Here is a 13,652-nt window from a genome sequence, read left to right on the forward strand (position 1 = left end):
ATGTGTGTGGTGGTATGAAGGTGTGTTGGTCTGGTGTGTGTGGTGGTGTGGTGGCGTGATGAATGTGGTGTTGTGATGGGTGTAGTGGTGTGATGGGTGTGATGGTGTGGTGGTTTGGTGGTGTGGTTGGTTTGGTAGTGTGATCGGTGTGATCAGTGTGATGGGTGTGGTTGTGTGGTGGTGTGATGTGTGTAGTGGTGTGATTTGTGTGACGGCGTGGTGGTGTGATGGTGTGATGGTGTGATGGGTTTGAAGTGGAGTTGTGTGATGGTCGAGGTGTGATGAGTGTGATGGTGTGGTGGTGTGATTGGTGTGATGTGTAGTGGTGTGAATGGTGTGGTGGTGTGGTGGTGTGATGGTGTGATGGCTGTGATGGGTGGGGGTGTGGTGTGATGGTGATTGTGGTGATGGATGTGGTGGTGTGATGGCGTGATGAATGTGGTGATGGTGTGGTGGTGTGATGGGTGTGATGTGTAGAGGTGTGATTGGTGTGATGGTGTGATGGCTGTGATTTTGTGATGGCGTGATGGGTGTAATGTGTAGGTGTGTGATGAGTGTGGTGGTGTGATGGCGTGATGTGTGTGGTGGCGTGATGGTGTGGTGGTGTGATGGAGTGATCTATGTGGTTGGTGTGGTGTGTTGGTGTGGTGGTTGTAGTGGTTTGGTGGTGTTGTTGAGGTGGTGGTGTGATTGTTGTGATGGGTGTGGGTGGTGTGGTGGTGTGACGTGTGTGGTGGTATGAAGGTGTGGTGGTCTGGTGGATGTGGTCGTGTAGTGTTGTGATGGGTGTGGTTGTGTGATGGGTGTGGTGGTGTGATGGCGTGATGTGTGTGGTGGTGTGTAGGTGTGGTGGTCTGGTGGGTGAGGTGGTGTAGTGTTGTGATGGGTGTGATGTGTAGTGGTGTGATGTGTTTGGTGGTGTGATGGAGTGATCTATGTGGTTGGTGTGGTGTGGTGGGTGTGGTGGTGTGGTGGTTTGGTGGTGTTGTTGATGTGGTGGTGTGATCGTTGTGATGGGTGTGGGTGGTGTGGTGGTGTGATGTGTGTGGTGGTATGAAGGTGTGTTGGTCTGGTGTGTGTGGTGGTGTGGTGGCGTGATGAATGTGGTGTTGTGATGGGTGTAGTGGTGTGATGGGTGTGATGGTGTGGTGGTTTGGTGGTGTGGTTGGTTTGGTGGTGTGATCGGTGTGATCAGTGTGATGGGTGTGGTTGTGTGGTGGTGTGATTGGCGTAGTGGTGTGATTTGTGTGACGGCGTGGTGGTGTGATGGTGTGATGGGTTTGATGTGGATTGGTGTGATGGTCGGGGTGTGATGAGTGTGATGGTGTGGTGGTGTGATTGGTGTGATGTGTAGTGGTGTGAATGGTGTGGTGGTGTGGTGGTGTGATGGTGTGATGGCTGTGATGGGTGGGGGTGTGGTGTGATGGTGATTGTGGTGATGGATGTGGTGGTGTGATGGCGTGATGAATGTGGTGATGGTGTGGTGGTGTGATGGGTGTGATGTGTAGTGGTGTGATTGGTGTGAAGGTGTGATGGCTGTGATTGTGTGATGGCGTGATGGGTGTAATGTGTAGGTGTGTGATGAGTGTGGTGGTGTAATGGCGTGATGTGTGTGGTGGTGTGGTGGTGTGGTGGTGTGATGGAGTGATCTATGTGGTTGGTGTGGTGTGTTGGTGTGTTGGTTGTGGTGGTGTAGTGGTTTGGTGTTGTTGTTGAGGTGGTGGTGTGATTGTTGTGATGGGTGTGGGTGGTGTGGTGGTGTGATGTGTGTGGTGGTATGAAGGTGTTGTGGTCTGGTGGATGTGGTCTAGTAGTGTTGTGATGGGTGTGGTGGTTAGATGGGTGTGGTGGTTTGATGGCGTGATGTGTGTGGTGATGTGAAGGTGTGGTGGTGTGGTGGGTGTGGTTGTGTAGTGTTGCGATGGGTGTGATGTGTAGTGGTGTGATGTGTGTGGTGGTGTGATGGAGTTATCTATGTGTTTGGAGTGGTGTGGTGGTGTGGTGGTGTTGTTGATGTGGTGGTGTGATCGTTGTGTTGGGTGTGGGTGGTGTGGTGGTGTGATGTGTGTGGTGGTATGAAGGTGTGTTGGTCTGGTGTGTGTGATGGTGTGGTGGCGTGATGGCGTGATGTATCTGGTGTTGTGATGCAGTGGTGTGATGGGTGTGATGGTGTGGTGGTTTGGTGGTGTGGTTGGTTTGGTGGTGTGATCGGTGTGATGGGTGTGGTTGTGTGGTGGTGCGATTGGCGCAGTGGTGTGATTGGTGTGATGGTGTGGTGGTGTGATGGGTGTGATGGTGTGATGGGTTTGATGTGGAGTGGTGTGATGGTCGAGGTGTGATGGGTGTGATGGGTATGATGGTGTGGTGGTGTGATTGGTGTGATGTGTAGTGGTGTGAATGGTGTGGTTGTGTGATGGTGTGATGGTGTGATGGCTGTGATGGGTGGTGGTGTGGCGTGATGGTGATTGGTGTGATGGGTGTGGTGGTGTGATGGCGTGATGTGTGTGGTGATGTGATTATGTGGTGGTGTGGTGGTGTGATGTGTGTGGTGGTGGGACCGGTGTGATGTGTAGTGGTGTGATTGGTGTGGTGGTGTGATGGCTGTGATTGTGTGATGGCGTCATGGGTGTAATGTGTAGTGGTGTGATGAGTGTGGTGGTGTGATGGCGTGATGTGTGTGGTGGTGTGATGGTGTGGTGGTGTGGTTGGTGTGGTGGCATGACGGGTGTGATGTGTAGTGGTGTGATGGGTGTGATGTGTAGTGGTGTGATGGGTGTGGTGGTGTGGTGGTGTGATGGGTGTGATGTGTAGTGGTGTGATGGGTGTGGTGGTTTGATGGTGTGGTGGTGAGATGGGTGTTATGGTGTGATGGGTGTGATGTGTAGTGGTGTGATGTGTGTGGTGCTGTGATGGTGTGATGTGTGTGGTGGTGCGATGGTGTGGCGGTGTGGCGGTTTGGTGGCGTGGTGGTGTGGTGGTGTGATGGTGTGGTGGGGTGATGGTTGTAGTGGTGTGGTAGTGTGGTGGGTGTGGTGGTGTTACGGATGTGGTGGGTATGATTGCGTGATGGGTATGATGGTGTGATTGGTGTGATGGTGTGATGGGAGTGGTGGTGTGATGGCGTGGTGTGTGTGGTGGTGTGATGGTGTGGTGGTGTGATGGAGTGATCTATGTGGTTGGTGTGGTGTGTTGGTGTGGTGGTTGTGGTGGTGTAGTGGTTTGGTGGTGTTGTTGAGGTGGAGGTGTGATTGTTGTGATGGGTGTGGGTGGTGTGGTGGTGTGATGTGTGTGGTGGTATGAAGGTGTGGTGGTCTGGTGGATGTGGTCTAGTAGTGTTGTGATGGGTGTGGTGGTGTGATGGGTGTGGTGGTGTGATGGCGTGATGGTGTGGTGGTGTGAAGGTGTGGTGGTCTGATGGGTGTGGTGGTGTAGTGTTGCGATGGGTGTGATGTGTAGTGGTGTGATGTGTGTGGTGGTGTGATGGAGTGATCTATGTGTTTGGAGTGGGTGGTGGTTTGGTGGTGTTGTCTATGTAGTGGTGTGATCGTTGTGATGGGTGTGGGTGGTGTGTTGGTGTGATGTGTGTGGTGGTATGAAGGTGTGTTGGTCTGGTGTGTGTGGTGGTGTGGTGGCGTGATGGCCGGATGTATCTGGTGTTGTGATGGGTGCAGTGGTGTGATGGGTGTGATGGTGTGTTGGTTTGGTGGTGTGGTTGGTTTGGTGGTGTGATCGGTGTGATTGATGTGGTTGTGTGGTGTTGTGATTGGTGTAGTGTTGTGATTGGTGTGATGGTGTGGTGGTGTGATGGGTGTGATGGTGTGATGGGTTTGATGTGGAGTGGTGTGATGGTCGAGGTGTGATGGGTGTGATGGGTGTGATGGTGTGGTGGTGTGATTGGTGTGATGTGTAGTGGTGTGAATGGTGTGGTGGTGTGGTGGTGTGGTGGTGTGGTGGTGTGATGGTGTGATGGCTGTGATGGGTGGTGGTGTGGTGTGATGGTGATTGGTGTGATGGGTGTGGTGGTGTGATGGCGTGATGTGTGTGGTGATGTGATGGTGTGGTGGTGTGGTGGTGTGATGTGTGTGGTGGTGTGATGGGTGTGATGGCTGTGATTGTGTGATGGCGTCATGGGTGTAATGTGTAGTGATGGGTGTGATGGTTGTGATGGGTGTGATGGGTAGTGGTGTGATGGGTGTGGTTTTGTGGTGGTGTGGTTGGTGTGATGGTGTGAATAGTGTGATGGTACAGTGGTGTGATGGGTGTGGTCGTGTGATGGTGTGGTGGTGTGGTGGGTGTGGTGGTGTGGTAGTGTGATGGTGTTGTGGTGTGATGGTGTGATGGGTGTGATTTGTAGTGGTGTGATAGGTTTGGTGGTGTGGTGGCGTGATGTGTGTGGTTGTGTGATGGGTGATGGTGTGGTGGTGTGACGGGTGTGGTGGCTGTGGTGAGTGTGGTAGTGTGATGGTGTTGTGGGTGGTGGTGTGGTGGTTTGATGTGTGTGGTGCTGTGATGGCGTGATGTGTGTGGTGGTGTGACGGGTGTGGTGGTGCAGTGGTATGACGGGTGTGGTGGTGTGATGGTGTGGTGCTGTGATGGCGTGATGTGTGTGGTGGTGTGACGGGTGTGGTGGTGTGGTGGTGCGGTGGTATGACGGGTGTGGTGGTGTGATGGTGTGGTAGGTGTGGTGAGTGTGGTAGTGTGATGGTGTTGTGGTGATGTAGGTGTGGTGTCGTGGTGGTGTGGTGGGTGTGGTGGTGTGGTTGTGTGATGGTGTTGTTGTGTGATGGGTATGGTGGTGTGGCGGTGTGATGGGTGTGATTGGTGTGGTGGTGTGATGTGTGTGGCCCATGAGGACAATGATTTCAGAGAGGCTGCGACATTAGTGTGAGTTTAGGCAAGGGTAAAATGTTTGTGTTGACAGCATTTACTGGAACCAAGACACAGGTGTTTAGCCTGTTCAAAAGAATGCGAAAATGAAGACGAATTTTATTCAATTCTCAACATTTTTACGTCATTTGCTGCGATGGGTGACAAAGATGGTAGCTACATGTACCTTCAGAGTTCCTTCTCACAAATAAAGTTCACACCCGTATTACAATTTTCATCATTCCAAAGATAGCTTTCATATATCTGTTTGATATCGAGACAGTGTTCAGCCCCACCACCATTATCAGGTTGGCCCCCTCTCCAGTTGCTGTAATTCATGGCCTGTTGACCCTCCCAGAGCCATGTTCCTTCTACGTTCAGGTCGGTGGCACCAAGCCAGTAGTTAGCAGCTGCAAGGAAGGAGAAGATGGAAAGATGGATTCGTATTCAAACATTTCGGATCTCAATGCCGTTCGCGTAGATCACAATAACACGTGACAGCTGTGTCGTGAAAGCATAAACTTTTTATTGAGACAGAAAGCAGATGTGTCATTTAACCGTTACAGTAATGGTATTTATCATCCAAAACTGGCTCCCATTGGAGATATCGCTTCGGTGAGATCAAGCGATATCAACATTGTAGATATCGCTGCAATGAAATTGCTTCACAATGCTTTGCAGACCATTGTGACGTCATTGGTTACCATGGCGTCACAATGAAATGACATCAATAATGGCTCTGCTTGTGAAGCTGTTAGCAGTACTTTTTACACTTAAGACACTTATTATTGTCTAAAAACTGAAAAAGAAGAATGATTTTGGATGATTAATAAAATCTCACCCTCGTGTCTTTTGATATCAAAGATATTAACACTCGTTGAGGTATTTGATATCAAAAGAAACTCGGGTGAGATTCTCTATATAACACCTGGAGAAAAGTAGGGTGCACCTGCTATTTAGGAGATAAATAAGTGCTTGAATTAGGCGATGTAGAGCTAGGCTACATGTAGATAACCGCTCTAAATTGAATTTGGAACCGAACGCGCAGCCACACATCCTTTGATATTGTAGTAACTGCAACTGTCGATATAACTATTTAAATTCTGCCAACCGACAATAACTGTAAATAGTACTATTCTATGAATATTAGCTTCCGCGGCCGTCAAACCATCTGTTTCAGTCAGACAGGGTTTATTGTGATTTAATAGCCTCCGATTGACCAATCAGACTCGAGTAAATTCCAAATTCATGGAAGAATAAACAATGATGACGTATGAGATGCTATTCCTCTCAATATTAATGTTGTTCTAACTTACCTTTTCCATGGCGGGCTGCATGGCCCATCAGACTCGAGTAAATTCCAAATTCATGGAAGAATAAACAATGATGACGTATGAGATGCTATTCCTCTCAATATTAATGTTGTTCTAACTTACCTTTTCCATGGCGGGCTGCATGACCCCTGACAAAGTCATCTTCATCTTTGCTGGTCACTTTAGCGAGGTGACTTCCAAAGTACTGACAGTAGGACTGAAAGTATTACATCAACATTTGTTATGTGTATGGGTGTATGTTTGTTAGTATAGCAGATGCATTTAGACTTGAATTGAAACAAGAAGGCTTGGGTTGCGTAATTTTGCTTGAATACTACACCTGGGGAGCTGGCTGTCCGAGCGGGTTAAGTAATTATGTAACAAGTGAAGCTCGTAGCTAATCAGCATTATAGTATAAGGTTGGGGTGATTCAAAAATAGTTAGTTTTTTCTTCTTCTTGGGTGTTGGCCAGACCTGTATTTTAACCTCCTCATTTTTAATGTTAAAGTTCAGAACACCGTGTGAGAGATTGTATCCCATGTCGGGGCTTGTGAAACTGAACTAGAAATCATGCTGATATTTGCAAATGTGTGCCTTGGAAAACTTGCATTGTGAGCTTATGTGGAACTATGGATATATGTTTTCGTGGAACAAGGAGTGGAGTGAACAATCAAATATGGAAATCTGGGTGACTATATAAGTATACAGTTTGCTGTAGCCCTTTGATGGTGATATTATTGTACATGGTAGCCCAAGCCTAATTCTCCCATAGTAAACTTAGCTGTATTGGTAATCTATCATGCATTGTTAATAAATATCTGTCTTAATTGTTGTGCGATCCTTTCATTGTGCGAATGGATTTGGAGTGTATCCCTTCGTTCCACTTCCACTCGTAACAAATTTAAAACTATATTTACTTTGAACATGAAGCGTCCATTATTTGGAAGTAAATCGCTTATGGAATAAAGACATTCGGGAACATTAACTGATAATTGATATATAAATATAAATATGGAATGTGCAGAAAATGTTATTTTTTGGTTAAAAAAAGTATGATTTTCAGAATCGATAATCTCAATTACGTTTATCTCTCACTATAAACTAATGTCAGTATAGACGATGATGCCATATGGGCCTATTCATTGCAACTGGGTATTGAGTGAGGTTAGTTTGGCTTGACTAATCATGATCATACAAAGACGGGAAAGACACATGTATTCATGTGGGAAATTTAATCCTGATATTTGGTATGAAGTGTCATTGCTTCATTCACGATGGTATCCCAACCTCCACAGACATGATGAAATGGAAGAAGGGGAGATTATAAATATACTGTGCCTAAATAGTAGGGGATAGCGGGAATCATCAAGACATATCTTCTGACTTATGTGGTTTTCGCAAATGGAAAAAGTATAACCATATCTGCTGGGGAGTTGGTGGTCAGATCTAATGGGTTTTAAGGGTTGGCGTGATGAGATGGTGGCGCACTTGCTCGTTAAAACGTTAAATATTCATTTTGCAGCCAACGTCACTAATATCGCGTAAAACAATCTTTGTTGGCCAGACATGCACGAATTCCATGGCATGACATGACGTGTTGTGCTGCTGGAGAAATTAGCAAGATAAGCAAGCTCATTACATCCCGAAAGGTTAAACCTTTCCCATCATGTGAAAATGTCCGAACCAGTGGTGCAATGATTTTGTCCCGATAGTACTGACCTGTGACTCTTCCATAGACAATATTGAGCGCAGCTCGGCAGGTCATTGTGATACCACCCTATACAATTATGGACCCACCCGCAACGCGATCATGCTGTACGACGTTTACGTCCATAAAACGCTAATTGGGACGTCTCCAAAATCGATGCCTTCGGTCGTGTTGAGAGTGAATCTCGATTCGTCAGAAAACATGACATTAGCCTGACGTCGTTTATCCCAGTACTGACGTTCAGTACCGTACACCGCTCTGTGAGATGACACGTGGACGTCGTTCACGCAAATGCCATCTGTGTGGACAGTTTTGCATCGTATGGGCAAGTAATCTTACACAAGTTGCCTGTTGCAACCGGTCCCTTATGTTATTGGCAGTTTGCAAACGATTTCTTGATGTCATCGTTCTGACTAATCTGTCCTGGTATGTAGTTGTTGCCCTTGGGCGTCTAGAGGCGTCAGTCATCGACCTTAAAATGCATAAGGCACACAATCTGCAGATGACAGGTTGAGAGACATGCAGCGTTTGAGCAACAGCGTTCTGGCGTGTGCCCGTCTGCAATATACCTGTGACAACTAAACTTTCAGCACGTTGCAAACGTCGTATGATCAATCGTGTTGCTTCCGTAATGATTTTCTAAATGTGTTTAATACAGTTTCTTTTGGTGTTTGGCTCCAAGAAAACAATGTGCGTCTACTGACAACCGAGTCTGATTGACAATGGTCACTTACCAGACATTGGTGATCTACTTTCCTTTGCTGAACCGCAAAAGAAACGTCACCCCAAGTAAAATTGCATGAAAAGTTGTCATTTAAATATCTGGGTATTTTTTTGTCAAGGTTTCTAAAATTTTACATTACCTTGTCCGGAAAAATGAAATTTGATGATAAAAAAAACAAAGCAGATAACAATAAAACCGATCGCCCAAACGCATCACGGCAACGGCCATGGTAACCCGATGCACGTGAGTTCCGTGCAAATTTAAAATGCACATGCATTCCCCCATTTCTTGCCCTATAAAAATCCACCCAGATCGAATAACATTCATTCGTTATTGAATTGCTACCAAGTGCCAAGATTGACAGAAAACCAGCGACACCAAGCCCTTAGACTATTGCAAGCTGGACAACCCCCCCCCCCCCCCCGGCAAGTAGCCAATGCATTTCAAGTCCACGTAAGGACCATATACAGGCTCCAGCAACGGTACCAGACCACCAACTCTACAAATGACCGACCACGTAGTGGAAGAACAAGTGTGGACACCGTGCGTCGACGATTGGCGAGCAGACACCTCCATTGTCACATGCCACGCCGAGGATCCATTCTGACACCACGTCATCGCCGGGACCGGTGTCAGTGGACAACACAGTACCAGCATTGGCGCAACCAGTCCTCTTCTCAGACGAGAGCCGGTTCTGTATCTCAACAGCAGATGGCAGAGAGAGAGAGTCTAACGACGCCGCGGGGAACGTTATTCGGATGCTTGTGTTGTTGAGAGAGACACGTGGGGTGGTCCGAGCATCACGGTGTGGGGTGGAATTGGTCTTGCTCAGAGGGTCGGCCCTGTGGTCTTCCAGAACATCGGTCCAGGGAGAGGCAATGTGTCATAGCAGCTCGGTATATGGATCAAGTCTTGAGACCACACGTCATACCTCATTTGGCACGTCACCGCAACCACGAGTTTCAGATTGATAACGTCCGTGCGGACAGTGCGGGAGGAACAAGAGACTTCCTCCAGCAGAATGGCATCAGAACCATGCAGTGGCCTGCCCTCAGTCCCGATTTAAATCCCATTGACCACGTGTGGGACGAGATTCAAAGACGGCTGAATGACGTCCGACCAAGGCCAACAACTGCAGCTGAACTGCGTCAGGAGTTCCTCAGAGTGTGGGCTCAAGAGCCTATGACCTTCATCAACCGCCTCATCCATTCCATGTATCGACGTTCCACAGCAGTCATCAATGCACATGGCGGACACAGGAGATACTGACTTGTGATGCTATTTTCTCAGAGACTAGTGTTGTGTTTCACTTTAAGAACATTTGACACTTTAATTTCAACCTTGATGATCAGTTTTGCCAAGTTTCATCTTTTTAATATGTCTCAATGTATGTCTACAGTGTTTGGACAAATAAGGTTTCTCATATATCTATCCATTTCTTTTGCGGTTCAGTATATATTAAAACCAGAAACATCCCCATTCCAACCTTTTCCTTAGTATACCCCAAACTTAGTATTCCAAAATCAAACATATGTTATGAACTGTTTACGAAATCAGGTAACAACTTACCCCACCAATATCTGCCTTTGCCATATTGGTGGGTTCTTGGCAGGATACAACAACGGATAAATGCGATATGTGTTGTGGTCTGATCAATATGCAAGGACCGATCGAGATAATTGCGAGGATAACTGTAATCATTACGAAGAAAATAGTAGTCTGAAGATGCTGAAAATAAGTAGGGTACCGGTTTCCGTACTTGTGCTTGTTCACGCCTGCTACTTGGCATGTTTTCTCGAATTTAAAACAGTTATATTTTGTACTGGCTGCATTCTGTAACGCTGTGACAATGCAATGTGACCACATAAACTATACTTGCTTACCTTTGCAAAATGGCTGTCACTCTAGAGGGGGACAAAATTACCTTTGTGCTTTTGAAAAATATCTTGAAAATCGAATTTAGGCACTTGTCTATATGGTAGTTACGCCACTGTCCTAAAAACATGTTTCTGACTCACTCTCCAACTGACTTATCACCTCGCTTGTGATGAAATATAACCATGTGCCTAGTCCAGAAAGAAATCCAGGAAAACAATGTTCAGGTACCGTTTGTGAGATATGAAATTTTGTCGACCTTTATATGATAAAGATATAATCAGGCCTGTGTATTTGGGGATAATTAATGTCCTGTAAATAAAGAATAAACAATATGTAATTTAGCTCACTGAATACAATGTTTTGCTAACACCGGGGTATTTTTACCTCAATGAAGTGCAATGTAGAACAACAAAGTTCTGTACCTCCAGATTTAGTTTAATGACATCACGTCTGTTTGGTAAAACAACTCATTTGTATTTTGGTAAACATAGGCTTAATGCAGTACAACTTTGAAACAGAACATTCTATCAATCTAACTCCTTTAGAGAAATGGTTACAATCACTTTCTCTTGGCATCACGTGCCAAATGCAATACAATTTTGAAACAGAAAGTCCTTTGCCTCTATCTACCTTAATAACAAAGCTAATATTATGCCCAAACATGCCAAACAAATGCCAAATCGTTATGAGGATGAAACCAAAAGGTTGTACGTTTCTAACAACCTCAATCAAACAATTACCCTCAGTTCGTGGTTAATAACGTCCCTTCCGGTTTGGGAAAACGCAAGTTAAATGCCACACACCTTTAAAATAGGAAACACAATGCATTTAGTTTCCTTAAGAAAAACGTTTTATGCACTTCCAGTTTAATGACCCTCGTAAAGTTAATTTCAGCCACAAATGATCATTTTTAATTGAAATCCGGGGAGCTAGCTCTTACAAACACATAAGATAACACAGGAGTGGTTCAGTACACAAGGAGCCAGAGCTGCCATTCCAGACCTTAACCTTCAACGAAAGTTACTCCAAACGTTTCCAATTCAATGCCATGAAAGAGATATACATGATACCTTATCCTTAAGATTCCCAATCACAGAAAAGTTCAAAAACAAAATGCGGCGGTGGCTTTCAAATTCCAATAAACCTTAAGCCATCCCCAGTTAAATGGGCCGACTTTGTCACGAAAAGCTGCTCCTCAACTTCAAAATAATATTCTCAAGTAAATTGTTAAGAATGTTAACAGAAATGTGTTGATGTCAATAGTGACCTAACAAGTTACAAACCTATCATTGCTTCGGATAAAGAAATGGAAAGTATGTTTATATTTATGGAAATGATTTGGTATGAAAATGAAGAAAATTACTTGTCACATGAGTTGAAAACTTACCCGTGCCTCAGCAAAGTTCGCCAATGTCTTGGAGAACCAATAGCACGACTTCTTGTGCTCCACAAATCCCAGTGGACATGGAGAGCTAACTGCATCAACTGATACAAGTGTGCACAGTAACATATAGGTTGTTATGAGTCTCATTGTGAAGTTTCTCCCGGTGGTCGGTCTAGCTGCGCTGTGTGGATGGTGCGAGATTATAACTGAGGCTTTATATTTGTGGACAGATGGTTATCTGGGATATCTTCATATCCTGTTCAATGTTGGTGTGACTGAAGCGATTACCTAAAACCACACCTGATGCAGAACGGGCTCAACCAGACGTTCACACTTATCAGTTGTTTGCAGAATATGTTCACACCCTAGCCCACATGGCACAGATGTCGTCTTCATTGTTTAGCCTATATCGATAACGATGGTTGGTGTGATTCCTGTAGCATGTTGTAACAAGTGATTGTAAACTAACAGGGACAGGTTTATTGACAAACTATTAACTTTGTAATATGTTCATGTGGTGTCTAGGGTGTTTATATTTAGAAAAAACACAATCTGTTTCAGACCTGTCTATGCCACTGAAGAGAATTAAACAATTATTCAAACTGAAGGACATTGTTTCTAATTTAGTTCGGGATAGACGATATTTATAACTTCGTAAACAATTAACCAGAGGACAACATTTCCTTGCAATATCGTCAATGTGCATTTTCCATGTACAATTTCTTTGTCAAGTAATACCTAGTTGCTTATGACTTTGATTTCTGTACTATTCACACACTCTACAAGAAACGCATAGGTAGTATAAAGTTAATTGAATCTGACTACTCAAGAAATCCGGTTTATAAATTGGATATATCAATTTTTTCAAGTTCAAAATGCCGAGACTCAGCGCTGCCGATCGGAACATCGCCATAGGACTTATCCAAAGAGGAAAATCGCAGTCTTCTGTTACACGCAAATTCAACGTCCACCACCGCTCCATTTGCCGCCTCATGTGGTGGTGTGATAGTGTGGTGGTGTGATGGGTGTGGTGGTGTGATGGGTGTGGTGGTGTGATGGTTTGGTGGTGTGATGGGTGTGGTTGTGTGGTGGTGTGGTGGTGTGGTGGTGTGGTAGTGTGATTGGTATGATAGTGTGTCGGTGTGGTGGTGTGGACGTGTGGTGGTGTGTAGTGTGGTGATGTGGTGGGTGTGATGGTGTGGTGGTGTGGTGGGTGTCGTGGTGTGGTGGTATGATGGGTGTGGTGGTGTGATGGTGTGGACGTGTGATGGGTTGTGATGGTGTGGTGGCGAGGACGTGTGGTGGTGTGATGGATGTTGTGGTGTGATGTGTGATGGGTGTGGTGGTGGTGTGAGTGTGATAAGTGGTGGTGTGATTGGTGTGATGGTGTTGTGGTGTGGTGGGTGTGGTTGTGTGGTGGTTTTGATGGGGATGGTAGTGTGGTTGTGCGGACGTGTGGTGGTGTGATGTGTCATGGGTATGATGGTGTTGTGGGTGTGATGATGTGGTGGTGTGATGGTCTGGTGGTGTGATGGGTGTGATGGTGTGGTGGTTTGGCGGGTATGGTGGTGTGATGGGCATGGTGGGTGTGATGGGTATAGTGATGAGATTGGTGTGATGGTGTAGTTGTGTGATGGTGTGGCGGGTGTGGTGGTGTGATGTGTGTGGTGGTGTGGTGGTGTGATGGGAGCTGTGGTGTGGTGGTGTGGTAGTGTGATGTGTGTGATGGGTGTGATGGTGTGGTGGAGTGGCGGGTATGGTGGTGTGATGGGCATGGTG

The 13,652-nt window shown here is 46.0% G+C and overlaps 1 protein-coding gene across 1 annotated transcript; it reads right to left on the reverse strand.

The window, feature by feature from the left end:
* Positions 1 to 4,970: 4,970 nt before the first annotated feature.
* LOC125379132 (perlucin-like) lies at positions 4,971 to 12,079 on the reverse strand. The gene is made up of 3 exons (XM_048395067.1): positions 11,877 to 12,079; positions 6,303 to 6,396; positions 4,971 to 5,276 (listed from the first exon to the last, which is right to left on the reverse strand). The coding sequence occupies exons 1-3, from the start codon at positions 12,018 to 12,020 to the stop codon at positions 5,056 to 5,058; spliced, it is 459 nt and encodes a 152-aa protein (XP_048251024.1). The 5' UTR covers positions 12,021 to 12,079; the 3' UTR covers positions 4,971 to 5,055.
* Positions 12,080 to 13,652: the final 1,573 nt, after the last annotated feature.

This window comes from Haliotis rufescens, unplaced genomic scaffold, assembly GCF_023055435.1.
Source record: "Haliotis rufescens isolate VD_foot unplaced genomic scaffold, xgHalRufe1.0.p SCAF_14, whole genome shotgun sequence".
NCBI classification, from domain to species: Eukaryota; Metazoa; Mollusca; class Gastropoda; order Lepetellida; family Haliotidae; genus Haliotis; species Haliotis rufescens.